At 36.7% G+C, this 18381-nt stretch overlaps 1 protein-coding gene across 1 annotated transcript; it reads right to left on the reverse strand.

Moving 5' to 3' along the window:
* Positions 1 to 305: 305 nt before the first annotated feature.
* On the reverse strand, positions 306 to 17796 carry LOC306842627 (HHIP-like protein 1; the record flags this gene model as incomplete). The annotated part of the gene is given in 12 exon segments (XM_079373588.1): positions 306 to 961; positions 2263 to 2345; positions 3969 to 4050; positions 4150 to 4295; positions 5013 to 5139; positions 6348 to 6676; positions 9503 to 9646; positions 10672 to 11318; positions 17115 to 17421; positions 17423 to 17467; positions 17469 to 17501; positions 17666 to 17796. Coding segments are annotated over 12 exon segments (2730 nt in total).
* Between the last annotated feature and the right edge of the window lie 585 nt (positions 17797 to 18381).

The raw sequence follows: 18381 nt of genomic DNA on the forward strand, positions 1-18381 counted from the left end.
GATGAACAGACGATATAGCTCTCGGTGTGGACACTAATATCGTTATCTTTATCGTTTATCGCTCTTAGTGTGAACAGGGTTTTTTCTTGTGAATGCAGTAACTCTTGTCATCTATATAATATAGATTAATATTGACTTTTTCTACGTTCAAAAATGAAACAATTCTGGTTCTGGTTTTGATAGGGGTATTTCCAGTTCATCATAATTTTATAGTTGGTCATTTTAAATGATTTTATTTTCTGTCTGTGAGATGTATTTTTGGTCTGTATACATGTGTCATCACAACTGCATCTGCTCACAGGCTTTCACTCCACTGCATGTTCATAATGGCCACAAACCACCCCTACATCCTCGTCATGAGAGCAGTTGTTTTTGCCCAGTTTGGGGTGCTTGCAGTGCAGTAGAGTTCGTTCGGTCCCTTCACACTCCACGTCGTCCAGCAGGATTCTGACGCCGACGCCTCCCGCGCCGAGCTCGGCTCTCTTCGCCACCCGCAGAGCCACCGGAAACCCCATCTGCCTGCAGACCACCGCCGCAGCCTGTATGTTAAACATGTCATCGCAGACCGTGCCCCATTCGCCCCGCACGAAGATCTCCACTCGACCGCGGTCCTTCTGTCCATCTGCACTGACCAGCCTCGCCATCCCGGCTCGAGGCCGACCCCTCCGGTCCCCTTTCCTCCTGGGCTTGCCTCGGCCTCGTTTGCCTGGTCTGCCGGTGTTTGCGGTGGTTTTGGGTTGAGTCGTCCAGTACGCGGGTCTGGGGGTGGTCAGGGACGGAGGTCTGGGCCGCGGGGTCGTGTGGAGAGCGCGTGGCTGTGGTGTAGACGGCCGGACGGTGGTCACTGGAGGAACCCGACGGCTTGTCGTTTGTGGTACTCGTGGCCGTGGGGTCGTGCTGGGTTTGGTGGGTTTTGGTTTGGGAATGGCAGTTGTTGAGGGTTTTTTGTCAATTACATATTCTGTGAAGCAAAAACAACAATGTCAAAAAAGTGTACCTCAAGTCTAGGGCTGCACAATTTAAGGCTGGAATACACTACACGACTTTTAAAATCTGAACTGATTTTTAAAATGAGATGGTCCTCACTGCAAAACACAAGATCCAGGGGGTGTGGCTGGATCTAGATCCAACTCCTCCCACCTTACATAGACCTAAACCTACCCGTCTCCACCCCCTGATCCCTAAACCCACCCATCCCCACCCCGAAACCTACACATCTCCACCCCCTGGATCTTTGTTCTGCAGTGAGGGGCTACTGTACACGACCGAGGGTCATACACTACCAGATTTTCTCATGCAGAAACGTGTGCCTTGTTGCTAGGAGACACATGACAAATTAAAACATATGTGTTCTAAAATCGGCTGAAAATATCAAACATGTTTGATATCCTCCGACTGGATATAATCAAAGTCTGAAGCTAAAAAATAATTGTCTGTGACCATCATACACTACGAGATTTTCTGTGGGATCTGTCAGCTGTAATCTGCAGACTGGCTCTGACTTTCCTCAACTAGCGTCAACTTGTTCAGACGGTAAAATCAGGGGGAAATCGAGGCAAAAATCAAATGCAGGGATGGAGATCATGTGATGCAGCATTTATTATAAACTGAGATGCTGAAAACACCGGATAATGAGTTGCTCATGTGTATAAATGAACACTGTGCCACGCTTAACCCTGAAACACGCACCACATATTTGTGACCCTGGAACACAAAACCAGTCATAAGTGTAATTTTTTTTAAATTGAGATTTATACATCATGAAAGCTGAATAAATAATCTTTCCATTGATGTATGGTTGGTTATGATCGGACAATATTTGTCTGAGATACAACTATTTGAAAATCTGGAATCTGAGGGAGCAAAAAAATCTAAATATTGAGAAAATCACCTTTAAAGTTGTTCAAATGAAGTTCTTAGCAATGCATATTACTAATCAAAAATGAAGTTTTAATATATTTACAGTAGGAAATTTACAAAATATCTTCATGGAACATGATCTTTACTTAATATCCTAATGATTTTTGGCATAAAAGAAAAATGTATAATTTTGACCCATACAATGTATTTTTGGCTATTTCTACAAATATACCCCAGCGACTTAAGACTGGTTTTGTGCTGCAGGGTCACATTTATTTAACTAAATCATAGCCTTTGCAATTTGATAATCGCACTAAGCCATATTTATTTTTATTAGTCGTACAGTCCTATTCAAGACTCACTCCTCCAGTGGGATAAAAGTATATTTACTTGCTCTCTTACCTTCTTTAGGATTGAAATGAATCAGTTTGCCCTTTATGTTGACTGGAGTGGGCTTGAAGTTGCATTTTCCTGGAGCAGCCCTCCTAAATAGTGAAAACAATTGCAACTGTTTATTTCACAGCTGTTGAAATCTAAAGTTCAAAACCATACTTTACACCCTACAGTACATAACAGGGCAAACATTACTATTAGTATTGCTCACGTGACTGAATAAATGGCAGGATTGTTATTTTCTGTAAATTATTCCTTAAATATTGCTTTTCTGAAGCAACTTTATTTTGGAAATTGTGAGAGGTATTATAGTATACCACTCAAGGATTCAAAAGTTTGTGGTCAGTAAGATTTTAAATATAGAAAAATACAGTAAAAACAGTAAAAATGTGAAATATTTATTTTACAAATGAAGCCTTTTGGACATTTTTGTTCTTTTCAGTTTAGTTTTTTTTTTATCATTTTGCCTGTGTTATTGGCAGCTGCATAAATTGTTGTGTGTATTTTTATTGGAATTCTACTATTTCACCCCCATTTCCTTTAATAAATCTGTTTTGCACTAGGTACAAAAAATAGTTCCTCTCAGGACCTTTTGGACAAAAATGTCCCAATTGAAACCCACTAAAATTGCAATTTTTCACCGCAGTGCTGTTTAACTGTAAAACGATGCAATTTTTGTTAATAGGCTTTCATTCTGTTGGCAAAGCTTCAAAAATATATATATTTTTTTACTAGTTTTTACCAGATGGTGGCATTTTTTTCAGGTTTGGTCTATAAAGGGTCTATAAAGCAAATACTTGCTTTATTCCTGTTTTCTGCTTCTGCATATTATAGAGCCAGTTGGATAAATAATGCAGTTATAACTGTGTGGGTGTGTTGGTATGGATGTCAGAGTGTGGTTTGTATGTATGTGTCAAAAAAAAAAATTGTGTGTGTGTTTGCAATATTTGAGAGAGAAAAACTCTACTGTAAATCATAAATCCAATCACTGTGTGCACCAGAGGAGTTTTGCTGGCATCTAATGGGGAAATGTGGTACTGCGCCCAAATAAAATCTTACTGAAAGCTCATTTTTTGAGATATCAACCTCAGATTTGGAACACAACTTGTTTAGATTTATGGCTTTGATTTTCTAGCAGGTTTAGAGTTCAACATGTTTCAGAAAATATTTTATATAAAATATTGTTCATAAAGCATTTTCATAAACTTAACTTCTATAACTTTTTTTTTTTGGTTTCACTTTTTACACTTTTTTTACTTAAACAATAATCTGTCATGTGTCTTCTTTAAAATGAGATCAAACTTAACTCTGTGCTCACTAGCTTCAAATTTTTATGACCATTTTTTGACATGGACATTTTTATCCACTATAGACTTATATGTAACTTTTTTTTTTATTGACGCACAAGGGTTAAAATTTCTGTTTTCTACATGAATATGTTTTAAAATGTAATTTATTCCTATGATCAAAGCTGTATTTTCAGCATCATTACTCCAGTCTTCAGTGTCACATGATCCTTCAGAAATCACTGTAATATGCTGATTTGCTGCTCAAAAAACATTAAGAAAACAGTTGTCTTGCTTCAAAAGAACAGCATTTATTTGAAAAAGAAATCTTTTGCAACATTACAAATGTCTTTACTGTCACTTTTGATCAATTTAATACTTCCTTGCTGAATAAAAGTGTTAATTCCTAACATAATGCTGTATGTGTACCTGGAGGGATCCACTATCTTATACACGACTCCGGCTCTGGCTGTGGCGCTGGCCGCTCCGGTTGCAAGGAAGTAAAGCTCACCTGAAACACAGACGACAGACGATGACAGTGTGTTACACTGAAGAACAACATAAAGACGATCACATGAAGCAGTCAAACACAGAGCTGCTCTCATGTTACCTGCCTCATCTTCACCAAATGATATGATGTACTTGTAGTAGCTGTTTATTAGTTTGGGGAAACTGCATGTTTTGTCAGCGCCCATACAAATCTCCTTATAGCTCCACTTTCCAGTCTCAGGGTTCTCCTTTAGGGACATCAGTCGCCTAGGATGCAAACAATGGGAAGAGCATGATTTAATCAGTACATAGTAAATATATGAATATGGAAATAATGCAGTCATTATGGGAAAGTAAACATGCAGTAGTTTTGTGTTGATGCACTCAAAATAAGAATGGTGTAGAAACTATTTTATCTCAGAAATTGCTAGTAAATTTCACAATTAATTACAAAGAGACTACAAGTAACACATTGAATTAAATGTTTTTTTCTTTTTGTTGTTGTTTTTTTAGTACAATGTGTGAAATAGAATATTATTCGATTATTGTAAGAAAACACTATTTTTTTTTATTGTAGTGCATTCTTGTTTATAATTTGTTATGCTGCCTGACTCTTAACCAGAAGGATGTTTTGCATTTCCGATCTCCAGTGTTTTTAGTCAAATTAGTGCATATTCTGAGCTGATAATCTAATGTTAAATCTATTAATATGTTTTTAAAAGCACATGAAGGGTCACTTTACTGTGTCGTAATGACGTCATTTGTCAGTGCCTCAATCCTTAAAGTTTAATGAGTGTGTAGATGATACGAAGATGCCGATGTTAGCTACATTAAAAACAGATTTTAATGGGTTTTTATGGAAACCAGAACAGAAGAGCATCCAATCTGAAGTTAGAATTCGTAATAGCAACACTCATCGTTTACTCTGGAAAAAGGTCTATAATTCAAGAAGCAAGGTCCATAAAGTAGAGAATACATGCATACCCACTCATAAAGTCCCCAAAGATGTACAGGCCATTAAGATTGGGCATCTGGCAGCCTCTGTAGATGTAGCCGCCAGTAACAGACTTGCCGATTTTATGTGGGTAAGCAAAAATCGGAAGGATATCATCTTGGGAAAAAGTGAAAATGAAAAAAAGTTTAGATGATTACTCTCATGTATTCTTCATTATAATTTTTTAATGAGAATAAAATGACAGGCTGTGATGTAGTTTGATTATACACTAGCCAGCAAAGGAGATTGCCTTATCTAATACAACTAATTCAACACTTCATCACTGATAAATACTTTTTTGAAAGTGCATGAAATGTGTTAACATCTTTAACTGGCAGAAAACAACATAGAAACATAGAAAACAACAGTAACCACTAATAATATTACCTTAATAAAATACCTTTTTATGACAAGAAAATCATCCTCTGGTCTCCCAAGAGTTTGTTTCTTCTTCATCAGATTTGGAGAAATGTAGCATTGCATCAGTGTCTCAGCAATGGATGCTCTGCAGTGAATGGGTGCCGTCAGAATGAGAGTCCAAACAGCTGATAAAAACATCCCAATAATCAACAAGTAATCCACATGACTAAAATATGAGTCCATAATAACGCTTCCTCCAGTGAAAAAGTTTTCTGGTGTGAATCAGGAGAGAAATCCAGTAGCCCCTCACTGCAGAACAAAGATCCAGGGGGCGGGGTTGGATCTACATCCAGGGGGTTAGTGGAGATTGGTAGGTTTAGGGGTGGGGATGGGTGGGTTTAGGGATCGGGGGTGGAGACGGGTAGGTTTAGGTCTATGTAAGGTGGGAGGAGTTGGATCTAGATCCAGCCACACCCCCTGGATCTTGTGTTCTGCAGTGAGGACCATCTCGAGAAATCTGCACAGATCAAGCAGCGTTTACAAGCCAAAACTGCTCTAAACACATATGTGGCTGGATTTTGATGTGAGAGACAACAGGAGATGGACTTTTTACACTGGAAGTGTTATTATGGATTATGAATTAATATTTTATTATTTTACATTTTTTTGTGGATTATTGTGATGTTTTTATCAGCTGTTTGGACTCTCATTCTGACTGCACCCATTCACTGCAGAGCATCCATTGTGATGCAATGCTACATTTCTCCAAATCTGATGAAGAAACAAACTCATTTACATCTTGGATGGCCTCAAGGTGAGTATATTGTCAGCAAAGTCTCTTTTTAGAGTTAACTATTTCTTTGAATTAGACAATATGAAGAAAATGGTAGTTAATTTAGCTTTTAATACTTTGTGAATCTGGCCTATGCTAAACATAAATTGCCAAATTTGAAAGGCTTGCTCACTGAGTGATGAGTTGGTGCAGAGTTTCTTGTCATAACAAGAGAAGCCCTCCTTTGCCCTCCATCCATAGTTCCCTCCTTTTTCGATGAGATCCACTTCCTCATATTTATTCTGCCCGACGTCCCCACAGAGCATTCTGCCGCGGCCCTGACCGCTGACCGGATCGCCCCTGTCGATGGAGCACCTCCACATGTTCCTCACACCATAGGCGTAGATCTCAGGCCTTGCATCCTTCTCTCCCACAAAAGGATTGTCAGATGGGATACTGTAGGAGGCGCCATAGTCATTGTTGTCTACGTCGATTCGCAGGACCTTGCCTAGAAGTGTGGACCTGTAAAACACCAGTGTTTGTTTTTACACGAAGATGTGGTTTTCTTTACAAATAAATGATTTGAGATGCATGCAGAGGTGTTTATGTTCTATAAAAAGGGTTTGTGTAACATTAAAATAAGAATTTATCCTTAGGATTGCATTCATAAGACTACAGTTTTAAATTGCCCTATAAACATTTGCGCCATCTGCTGTTGCTTTCTCTCACTCAACCGCATCCTCTCTAACCTCACGTAGCCCACAATGCCTTGTGTCAATATTGACCCTGGCATGGGTCAGAACCGTCTGTGAAGGGCCTCTTCACTCATCTTCCCTCCTGTGAAAAGAGCTGGAGCGACTCCTGACTTAGAGCTGTTCTTTGTTTACTGTGTCTTATTATTTTCTGCTTTGTTCTTTTTATCTGTTGTTTTTGGCTGATTTACAAGCTTAAAAGATCTTCTAGCACCACAGGGTTACATTTATGGAGTAAAATGTTGAGACAAACCAACTTCAGACCAAGGTTAATACAGTTTTTAGGCATATTTTTTTTTTTTTAATTTTTAATTTTTAAAAATTTATTTTAATTTTTTAATTTTTAATTTTTTTTATTTTTTTTTTACAAAATTGCGATATGGCTTTGTGCATTTCTCAAAATGCAAAGACAATTTAATGCACTGCAGTATTTATTTATTTTTGCAATTTGTATCAGAAAAAAATGCAGTTAGATTTTTTTGTAGAAAAAAAATTAGTTAAGTTGTGTACAAAATTATTTTATTTCAACTACATTCCAGGGCTGCATTTTTCATTTTCATTTGCTTTAATTTTATGCACTAAAATAACTACAGCTAAAACTGAGATATATAGAAACTATATAGACAGAAATATGTTTACTTAAATTAAAATGGAAAAATATGACAATTAAAACATTCTAAATATTAATAAAAACTACAAAAGTATCTCTGTGAAATAAACAAATAAATACATGAATGAATGCGTACATATGTACTTGGCTATGGAAGTCAATTTTCACTAACTAACTAACTAACTAACTAAATAAATAAATAGACAGACATCATTTAAACCTTATATATAAAAACAATGAAATGTTACACCTATAAAATGTATGCAACATTTGTCAAAGTTAAAGTGTTAATTAGCATACTGATCATATGCAATGTGATTATATATTCAATGCAGGCTTCACAAATAGGCTGTTATTGGAGAATACAATTGAAATTGAGAAGGCTTTATCAACTGATACTCTATTTAACCTCTGCTTATACCTACACTGTTCTGTGAGCTAATAACATTGCAAGTAACCACATATTGACAACATTCAAAGCAACTGGAACTGAGTGCCCAAAGTGTAATTAAAAGTTAATGTGATGCTGATCATGTTGATATAAGGTTTTTTCCATACTGCGTGTTGCACAGAAGACCATCAGGAGCTACCTAACAGTGCGATCAGACTGAACCTCCACATTCAACATGTAGTGTCAATATAGTGTGCTTCTCTCAGCAGGACTCCAAGACCGCAGTGGCTCTGACAGCTCTCTCTATAAGGATGAAAGTCTCGCTGTGAGTCTATATTCACCAGGCTCTGCCAGCTCTGTCACGCGGGGAAAGCAGGGCGGCAGAGCCAAGGCTAATATTGTGAGGCTGTGTGTCTGTCTGGCTAAATGTGCATTACTCAACCCGGGCAACTGAATAATGCAATGACAAAAACATCATTATTAAAACACCAATAAAGTTATCCATCCACGTCTTTTGAAATCATACAATATATTTTTGTAGGTTTTGGACTTTGTTGATGGTGATTTTCTCATCCTTGAAGCTTGACTGCACCAGTATGGAAAAGAGCAGCTACTTCATTCAACAAAACATATTTTATTCTGTTCCACGGAAGAAAGTAAAACATGAGGAATTGGAATGACATGAGGATGAGTAAATACAGATTTTTTGTATTGCATTACCCCCTTAAGAGCTGAATTTTCTTTATTATTTTAAATTGTAGACTACAACACGAGGAGATTTTTAGCCATTTACCATCAAAATGTTCCTTTTAGAAAATAAATATGTGTGTGTGTGTGTGTGTGTGTGCGCGCGCGCGTGTGTGTGTGTGTGTGTGTGTGTGTGTGCGCGTGTGTGTGTGTGTGTGTGTGTGTGTGTGTGTGTGTGTGTGTGTGTGTGTGTGTTTGTGTGTGTGTGTGTATTTGACTAATAGGAATACATTAGCTGGCTATGGAAGTCAATTTACACTAACTAACTAAATTAATTAATTAATTAATATTTACAATATTCCCATAATAAATATTTACAATTCTAAGGGAAAAACATTCAAACTCATTCAAATTCAAATTCTATTTTTTTTTTTCTCAGAATTCAGTTAAAATCTCACAATTCTGATTTTGTTTTCTAAGATTCTAAGTTTGCAATTCAGAGAAAGATTCAAAATTGTAAAATACAACGTCACGATTACGATTTGGTTCCTTGCCGCTGTCGCCTCTGGCTTGCTCAGTTGGGGACACTTGATTTCTAGCGATTATCGTCAATTTGATTTCACAGATACTATTTAACTAAACTGAGCTAGACAATGACATCACTGAATTCAATAATGAGATGCCTTTAACTGAAAATTGAATGTTTAATCTTATTTTTATACATTACTGACACTCTATCCTCCAGTTTGATACGGTTAAGTGCTTTGACACAATCTGTATTGTTAAAAGCGCTATATAAATAAAGGTGACTTGACATCATGTCATGAATTTACAGTAAAAATATGTTAAAAATAGTGCATTCTGTAAAAAACAAGTTTGTAAAATAAAGATAAATAAAGATGCCTTACTTGTTTTGAGAATTCCCAAACTTTCCAAAAGGGTCTCCCGCTTTGCCGCCGTCTCCTATGAATATGTAGAGATATCCATCCAAACCAAACAGTAGTTGACCTCCATTGTGGTTTGATGCAGGTTCATCAACTTCTAGAAGTGTCCTGTGAACCAAAATAAGCATCAATAGTTTAACAATTTCACAAACTGATCAAAAACTGACAAAAATCACACATCTAAGAGAAAGTCTTTTATTTCAGAATCTATTCATTTTGATCTGCTGATTAATCAAATAATGTCTCCTTTCCTGCAGCTTTGGACAAAAGCATCTGCCAAACATGTAAATAAAGCTAGATTCTGGGCTCTCTTTTGACACTTGTATATTAAATTTAAAATTGCAAGAGGAAGTTTGTTTTTTTTTGCACTTCAACCAATTCTTGGTTTGTGGTTCCGCTTTCTTGACTGTGATTGTCACCACATCAGAGCAGATCTGAAAAACTATCGCTACAAGATGTACAGTATAGCCTATACATATATATATATTTTTTAAATCAAGTATCTGTCACCATAATTTCTGGAACACACATGGATGAATGAAGGAAGAAAATTTGAGGGGAAAGAGGATTATTATCATGAGTTTTTTGTTTTTGGATTTATTTTTTCCTAATAAAAAAATAAATAAATAGTGTTCCTTAGTGTAATTTTAAACTTAAATGACAGCATTTCATGCATGCTGCCAGTTACAGATTTTTTTAAAAAAAAATTTAAATCAAAATTATGAGTTAGAGTATGGCACCAATTTTAACCTTTTTGAAACATGCAAGATTTGTTTCCATGTTTTTTTTTTTTTTTTTTTATGATACTTAATGATATTTATTGAAGGACTATTTAACCTTTTTGAATTATGTCTATGATTTTTTTTCCCCCCCTCACATAGCAAGTTTCAAAACCTTTAGCAAGTTTTATACCATTCTGATAAAGTAAAAATGTCGGTAAATGTACAAAAGATAAAGTAAAAAATTCGGTAAAAATGACCAAATAGAGGGTTAAAACATTGTAACATTTTAATCAAAAGAAGTGTATGGAAAATGTTTTATTCGGGTCTGTGCAGCTATTTTTAACCATGCATGAAATACGCAGGTTTGAGTTGAGTGGAACATAACGTGAATATCTGATATCTGTCTCTCACCTTTCTGAGGAGTGATCCAGCATATTCATATCCGAATCAGACACAAGAAACTCACTGATGCGAATCTTCTCCTGCTTCTTCACAGACACTGAGTAGTACACATAGGCCTTTTTCACGTTTGTGAAACGAGGGTGCAGGGCGATGCAGAGGAAGCCTCGCTCATCTCCGGCCCAAGGTGAGGTCAGAACTGCCCTGGTCAGGTTCAGGAAGGGCCTGTCGATCCGAGAACCGTTGGCCAGGTAAGTCCACACATAACCCAGCTGCTCCGCCACAAAGAAGCGGTGTGTGCCATCATTGGCATGTACCATCGCCACCGGATTGCGAAGCCCATTCGCCGCTTCTTCCAGGCACAACTGAATGCAGCCCTGAGGATCCGCCTTCACGTCTCCCAGGTTGGCGTTGAGCTCGTCGTTGGAGAGGACATTTGGGTAGCAGTACTCGGGATCTTTCAGCTCAAGATATTCACAGAACTTGCTCTGGTCTTCTTCGATAGCATACATTTCGTTTTTATTGATCAGAAGGCTGAGAGTGTAACGGCAGTGGAACCAGAAACCCTCGCAGTAGTTTCCGCAGAGGCCGGGAAGCTCCCGCATCGGGGTGTTTGCGTCTTCTGCATCGTAAAGATGTGCTGCGTAAGGAGAGCATTCCTGAAACAAACAAATCAGAGCATGGACATTTATTCAACAGTGCTATATGAATTCTAAAGCCTTTCTAACAGTAACAGTCCCAGACAAATCAGGATTACTTCAAGACACTGAGTTTAAGATTCAGCTTTAAGTTGACCACATTAAAGGTGCATCACATTAGTGAAAGTTTGGCTAAAGCACACACACACACACACACACACAAGCTTGTCAATGCTTCCCCACAACTTTTATCAGTAAATAGCCTAGATACTAGATTGCTACATTATATTCCTCAGCACCAAGGTGTAAAATCGCTGTTTTTGAAATAACACCGCTTCATTGTTTGTATAGAGACACAGACAAAGGTAACGCCCACACAACTGTCATCTCTCTCTCTCTCTCTCTCAATCAATTGATAATTAATTCAAAGACTATAATTCATTCAAATAAATGTGATCTTACTGCACTATTTCATCTCTGAGTGTGATTTGAAGCGGGCAGAATGCTAGAACTAACACTTCTGGTTAGAAATTGCACTGCAAACATCATTAACAGTTTTAACTTGTAAATGCTGGCAAATGACAAAGGTTTAAGCGGGATAATGCATGGCTTCGGGTGGTTCTTGGCCTCCACGTCGTGCATTAAAATCGTTTAATGCACAGCTAGCCATGCATTATCCCTTACTTAAGCAAGGTGAACGTGGCAAATCTGCATGAGCAATCTGAACTGGTTAGAAAATCTGTGTGGGAAAATCTTTCGCCTTCCTGCAAAATTCACGATTGCATGGATTCCTACTGAAATGGGGCATTTCGTCTGCGAAAAACTGCCAAACAATAGTAAATATGTCTACACTTTATAGGGATAATTCACCCAAAAATAAAACTTCTGTTATTTACTCTCTCTCAAGTTGTTCCAAACCTGTATGAGTTTCTTCTGAAAACAGAAATTGTTGCTGGTAGCCACTCATAAAGTGTTGAGCATGGGTATGAGACTTTATGAGAGTTAGTTATATAAAAAAAGGAAAAACCTATGAAAAATTTCGTTTAAAACGCATGTGCCAAGGTCTTAAGAAATGCATTTATATTTTACGTTAATTGCAATGTTAAATGTTCAATTGTCAATTAAAAAAAAAAAAAAAAAACTTTTATGCCACATGCCATTTTTTTACACACTGAAAACAAGTGTACATATCTTAATTAATACTTTCAAAAATAATTTTCAAATAAATTTTCAAATGATCTGATATGACAGAATTTACTGTTTTATTTTTTGTTCTGCATTTTTGTGCATGATAGGTTTTATTAAGTCAAGTATTTTTAAAACATTTTATTCTAAGAAATATTATGCCAGATTTACAAGGTTTTCAAGATTTTTTTTTTTTTTATTCTTCTGGATGTTGATTTTTCGATGCGATTAGAAGAACCATTTTGGGTTCTCAGAGAACCTTTGAGTAAACAGTTCTTTAAAAGAACCATTTTGCTTAGTGTGAAGAACATTTTAATACTCGTTAATGTTTTTGCACTGTAAAGATTCTCTGACATAGAACCATATATGCAAATAAAGAACCTTAATTTTTTATTGTGTATGAGTTGCATTTTTAATGTACTGCATTGTTTTAATAAATTTATAGATCCATAAAAAAGTGTCATGTAATTGACCCATGAACAATGACTTGCTCCTATCATCAATAAACTTTCAGTTAATCTCAAATAACAAATTCATCTGAAATGTATTTGTTGTGTCAGGCTTTCTGCGTCTCTCCTCTTCACAGTCTGGCAAACGTGGCACTCTGCACGTCTTCTCTACAGCCGGGATCCCAGGATTCAACCCAGCAGCTGGTGATGATCGTTTGAGCTATAAATACAGTAACTCTTGGACATTTTGGACTAACCAAGCCCTCATTATGCCTTAACCACAACACCACACCCATCAGAGGACCGAACCAACCTTGGCAACGATATTGCCAGCTCGGGACTGGAAGATATCCAAGATTACTACAAATAATGATCCTGAAAGTGGCTTGGATTGTTGAGCTAACTTGCTCGTAACACATCACAGGCACTGTAATGTGGCCAAAAGGTGGTTGAATAATGTTTCAAGACTCTCTAATGATGTTTGATTGCAATTCAAACAAAATATAGACTTATTGTGGGGTGGGGGTTATGTGGTATAAATGAGTCCAGCATTTCCTAAACAACATGCAAGGTTATGTAATATACTTTAGCATTGAGGAAAAACCTTGCAGGAAGGGCAGAAATTAATCGGGCTCAATGTCTATGTTAAGGAAACTTCTGAATCTACATAATTCCACTGTAGCTTTCAGGCTTAATAAAAAAAACCTGTAGGTCATAGGTCAAAATATTACTCTTGCATATCCAATAATTTTGCTTCATGAATATCATATGAGTCCAGGAGTTGTATTGAATATTTAAACTACTGTTTCACATGCAGGATTATAGTAAACACTTCTAAGTACAATGCCAAGTGTCTACTTGTTTTGAACAATGCTGTGAAAAGCACCAATTCCCATGCTTTCTTTTCTTCAGATGCACTGTATATTTTTGTCCTCCATACCTTGTGATCCTATTGTAAGTTCTTGTCCAGTCATTGTGTTCTACTGTTTTTGTCGCTTGTATAATTTTGTTTATATGCTTCTGTAATTACGAGAGTCTGTAGGAGTCTGGAGGAAACTCCTCATGGATTTTGTTCAACAGATGGTCCCTGCAGGGTTTCACTCATCAACACATTTGCTCCACTCTACTGGGCCTGAAAGCCCATTAGCTTATATGTCTGTGCCCGTCACTCATCAGGCAATTATGAGTTTACAGCTTCTCCCTGTTGAAAGAGTCATTATTTTAACCCCTTTAATAGGAAATGCATGATGAAACAAACATTTCTTACATATCTGGCTTTGAAAACAAGAACAAAAACAAAAAACAAGAGGGCATCCAAAGGTGTGACCGTACCTGAAAATATGAGTACTAATTACATATTCAATATTTTGCCAGATTCAGCTGTTTATTAATGCAATAACATGAGTGCACAAGATAATAAACAAGAGTGCTCTGCAGCCCCTGAATCGCACCAAAGCCGATATTTAGACCATTCTGAAGGTCATTGCACACTGAATCCGAAATATTCGCATGCATTTTCGTCATACTTTCCTATCAAAATGCAAGCTACGGATGCGAAAATGCAGAAAATCGAACCTGATCTGAATTTTATTTATGACGGACAAAAGTTTCGGAGGCAGTGTGTAAACAATTGACACAATGTGTGGTCGTATTTATTTTTTAACATGCAAAAATTTAAGGCAAAATTTTGGACTCAGTGTGCAATGGTCTTAATAATGATATTGATGTTATACAACTTACATTTTAGAGAAAATATTTTCAAAATTTTTCGAATATTTCCATCTTTGGTCAGCCAACTTCTCCAAACAACACAGTAGTGGCATTACATTAATGAATGAGTCTTAATCGTTGCACAAATTGACTGAGTGGATGATTCAATGACTCGTCAGACATTCACCTGATGCAATCCAGAATAAATCAGTGGTTTTGAATGAATTGGCTGAGTGAATGATGACAGACATCTGTTTTAATCGTGAATGATCAATAACTATAATAATAACTATAAAATTTTAATCTTCATTTGAATACTATGAGAATAAAGAACTCCACATCACTGAACAATAGAACAAACAACATAATTAAAATCACCTTTGTTTTCTTTTTACAGCTGATCAAAACACTGACAGCCAATCAGAATCCACCCAACTTTAAAGTGGCCATGCATTTAAAGTGTCAGATGAGACAACTGTAGTGTGCACTCATAATAAACAAAACATTATCGTAATATTTCCAGTATTGCTGTTTTTGGTCTGTCAAGTGCTCCATACAACATTACAGTACAATACAGTAGTGTATTAAAGTATGTTCCTGACATAATCTGAATTGTTGAATTAATTGGCTGAGTGAACAATTCAATCACTCACTCGTATAGATGGTCACCTGTTTCGATCCAGAAAGATTGCATATGAATTGGTTAGGTGAACAATTCAATGATTCTTTCTTAAAGACTGTGACCTGTTTCGATCCTAAATAAATCAGCATATTAAATGCTGAATGAATGGATGATTCAGTGACTCATAAAGACAGCCACTTGTCGACCTCTACCGGTGAAAGTCTGGGAAGCACAAACACAGACACAGGAAAAGTTCCAGTGCTGTTGAAATAATATCAGCACTCTAGGAATGCAGTTTGATCAATCAGATTCAAAACTGGTGTATTATGAACATTTAGTAGCCTATCCTCTACTCTTGCTCTTTCTTTCTCTCTTTCTGCGGTAGCATATATTTTGCTTCTCTGCAGGTTGGAGAACACAAGCAGCTCCCTGTATCTGGGATAAATGTTCTAACAAAGACAATCATTGAGCTCAGCTTCACCACTAAGTAGTCAAATAAATCAGGCGTTCCCTTCGCCAACCGCAATCTCACTACAATCACAAAACCATATGGTAAATTATTATCATTTCATCCCGGCAGCCTTGAAGTGCTGAAGATGTAAGTAGGTGACTATAAGGTATTATGGTTTTACATAACAGTTTATTCCAATACACCAAAAATTATATATTTACAAAAGTATACACACACACACACACACACACACACATATATATATATATATATATATATATCATATAATTTATATTATAAATAAATATATTTAATATATAAACATAACATATTTTTCTGAAATCTATACATGCATGAGTGTGTATTTATATAAACATAATAAATTTACACAGCACACATGCATATATTATGCAAACAAAAACTTTATGATTAATCGCATCCATATATATATATATATATATATATATATGAATATGAGTGGGTTTATTTTTAAGACTGAAGAGCAAAATTCACACAAAATGACCATAACTAGTAATATCTTATATTTAAAATGACCAAAGTCATCTAAAAATAGCTTATTACAAATTCAGAAGTCATCCAGCCTTCTAAAAGCATAGCCAAAACAAAAATGATGTAACTCCTGATGTAACCTCCTCTGTATAAACACTGATGAATGGGACACAGTCTGCATCATTTATTAACAAAACTGAATAAATAATACAATTAATATAATTTAATATTTTGTGTAATTTAATAACAATATTAATATAATTAAGTAATAAATAAATATAATCCAATAACCCGGTCCAGCTGTTTAAATTATTATATATACATTTCTATAGAGAATTTCTTGAATTAAAGTTAAAGGGACAGTTCACCCAAAAATGAAAACTTTCATCATTTACTCTCGTAAACTCAAGTTGTTCCAAACCTGTATGAGTTTCTCTCTTCTATTGAGCACAAAAGATTATATTTTGAAGAATGCTAGTAACCAAAGAGCTGATGGTAGCCATTGACTTATAATATTTTATTATTATATTATACCATAATATTTTTCATTTTCATACTATAGAAGTCAATGGCTACCGGCAACTCTTTGGTTACCAACGTTCTTCAAAATATAAAGAATGTGTAAATGATGACAGAATTGTCTTTCTTGGGTAACCTTGCATATTGTACAATACAAGACAGGGAACAACAACATAAGACGCATCCACATCCAAATTACGTGGATTTGGAAGCAACAAGAACTGAGACAGATATAAACTTTTAAGGTGAACTATTCCTACAAAATAAATGTAACTCAACCACCCCGTCAATGTATTATAATTCTTCTATGTGCATTTCTACAGAGAATTTTTAAAGCAGCAAAGAAAACAGTCCCCTGACCTGAGACTCACCTGGCAAAGAATGCTGCGGATGTACTTCCCACAGGCCATGAATCCAGTGTGATCAAAGTAGTCCATGATCTGATAGAAGCGCTGGGATATTAGGTTATCCCTGTCCAAGTCACAGCATCCGAATTTGGCGTACTCCTTGCAGAAGAGCAGGGGCTCTGGAGGCTGGAACGGAGGCTTGTAGTCCAGGCACTGTGGGTGGGCATTTCCCTGCTGAGGGATCAGGAGGACCACCAGAATCAAACTCTGAGAGAGAAAGCAAAGAGCTCTCCACACTGTCATTCCTCTCATCGCACAGGAGAAAACTCTGTACAAAGGTGGCTTGTGCTGAGTTTGAGAAATACCAATGGTGTGCAGTTTCTCCGGCGGTTAGTTGCAGTGGCCGGTGATCTGTCTCCAGCAAACACGTGCAAACGCACTCACAGACACACACTGCTCTGACATGAGGCTCTGGGGCAGAGAAGCAGCTACACAAGGCCTACTCATTCAACAGCCATGCCACACACACATGCATGCATTACACACACGCTGCTCAACTCCCTCCCGCTTTCCACCCGGTCTCCTCCTCTGCATTTCCCTGCTTTCTCTCATTCTCCTGCAGACGCATTCCTTCTGTGTGCGGCTGGCCTGCATCAAACGCTCGCGGCCTCCCTCCCCCGATTGAACCCGAGCCTCTTTCTCTCATGTTAGTCCTTTCATTTCGCCAGCTTTTGTTTATGCAATTGTCATATAAATATAATTTTGAACAAAACTTCTCACCCTTCCATGTAGTCAAGATTGAGTCAGTTAAATGACATTTTCAGTATGATGCAACATTGCTCTCTGTGTATGGTGGGTGCTGGGTTTTGTCAACTGATTTTATGGCTCTTTTCCAAGCACTAGTTTTGCTGTCTGATCTGATGTTGCATCCTAACATAAACTGGAACTCGGTGACCTAATGACCTATTTCAAACAGCTTACATATCTCTATTAAAAAAAAAAAAGAAGAAGAAGATGAAGAATTGTGCTTAATTGTTTTGAACGTGCACTTCAAAAGTTAAAAGTGTTAAAAAAATGTACTTGCAGATAATACAATATTAAGGCTCACTTTCATGACACTTTCAAGACTGGTTCTTAACACTTTTAAAAAGTGCACTTTATAATATTTCAAATTAAATGCTTAACTTTAAAGTACATTTTAATTCAATAGAAATGGCATTAAAGTGTTAGATTACGTAGTGCAGATAGTAGTGAAATTGCTTGGAAAATAATAATAAATAAAAAATCTATC

Source organism: Barbus barbus, assembly GCF_936440315.1.
Source record: "Barbus barbus genome assembly, chromosome: 23".
NCBI classification, from domain to species: domain Eukaryota; kingdom Metazoa; phylum Chordata; class Actinopteri; order Cypriniformes; family Cyprinidae; genus Barbus; species Barbus barbus.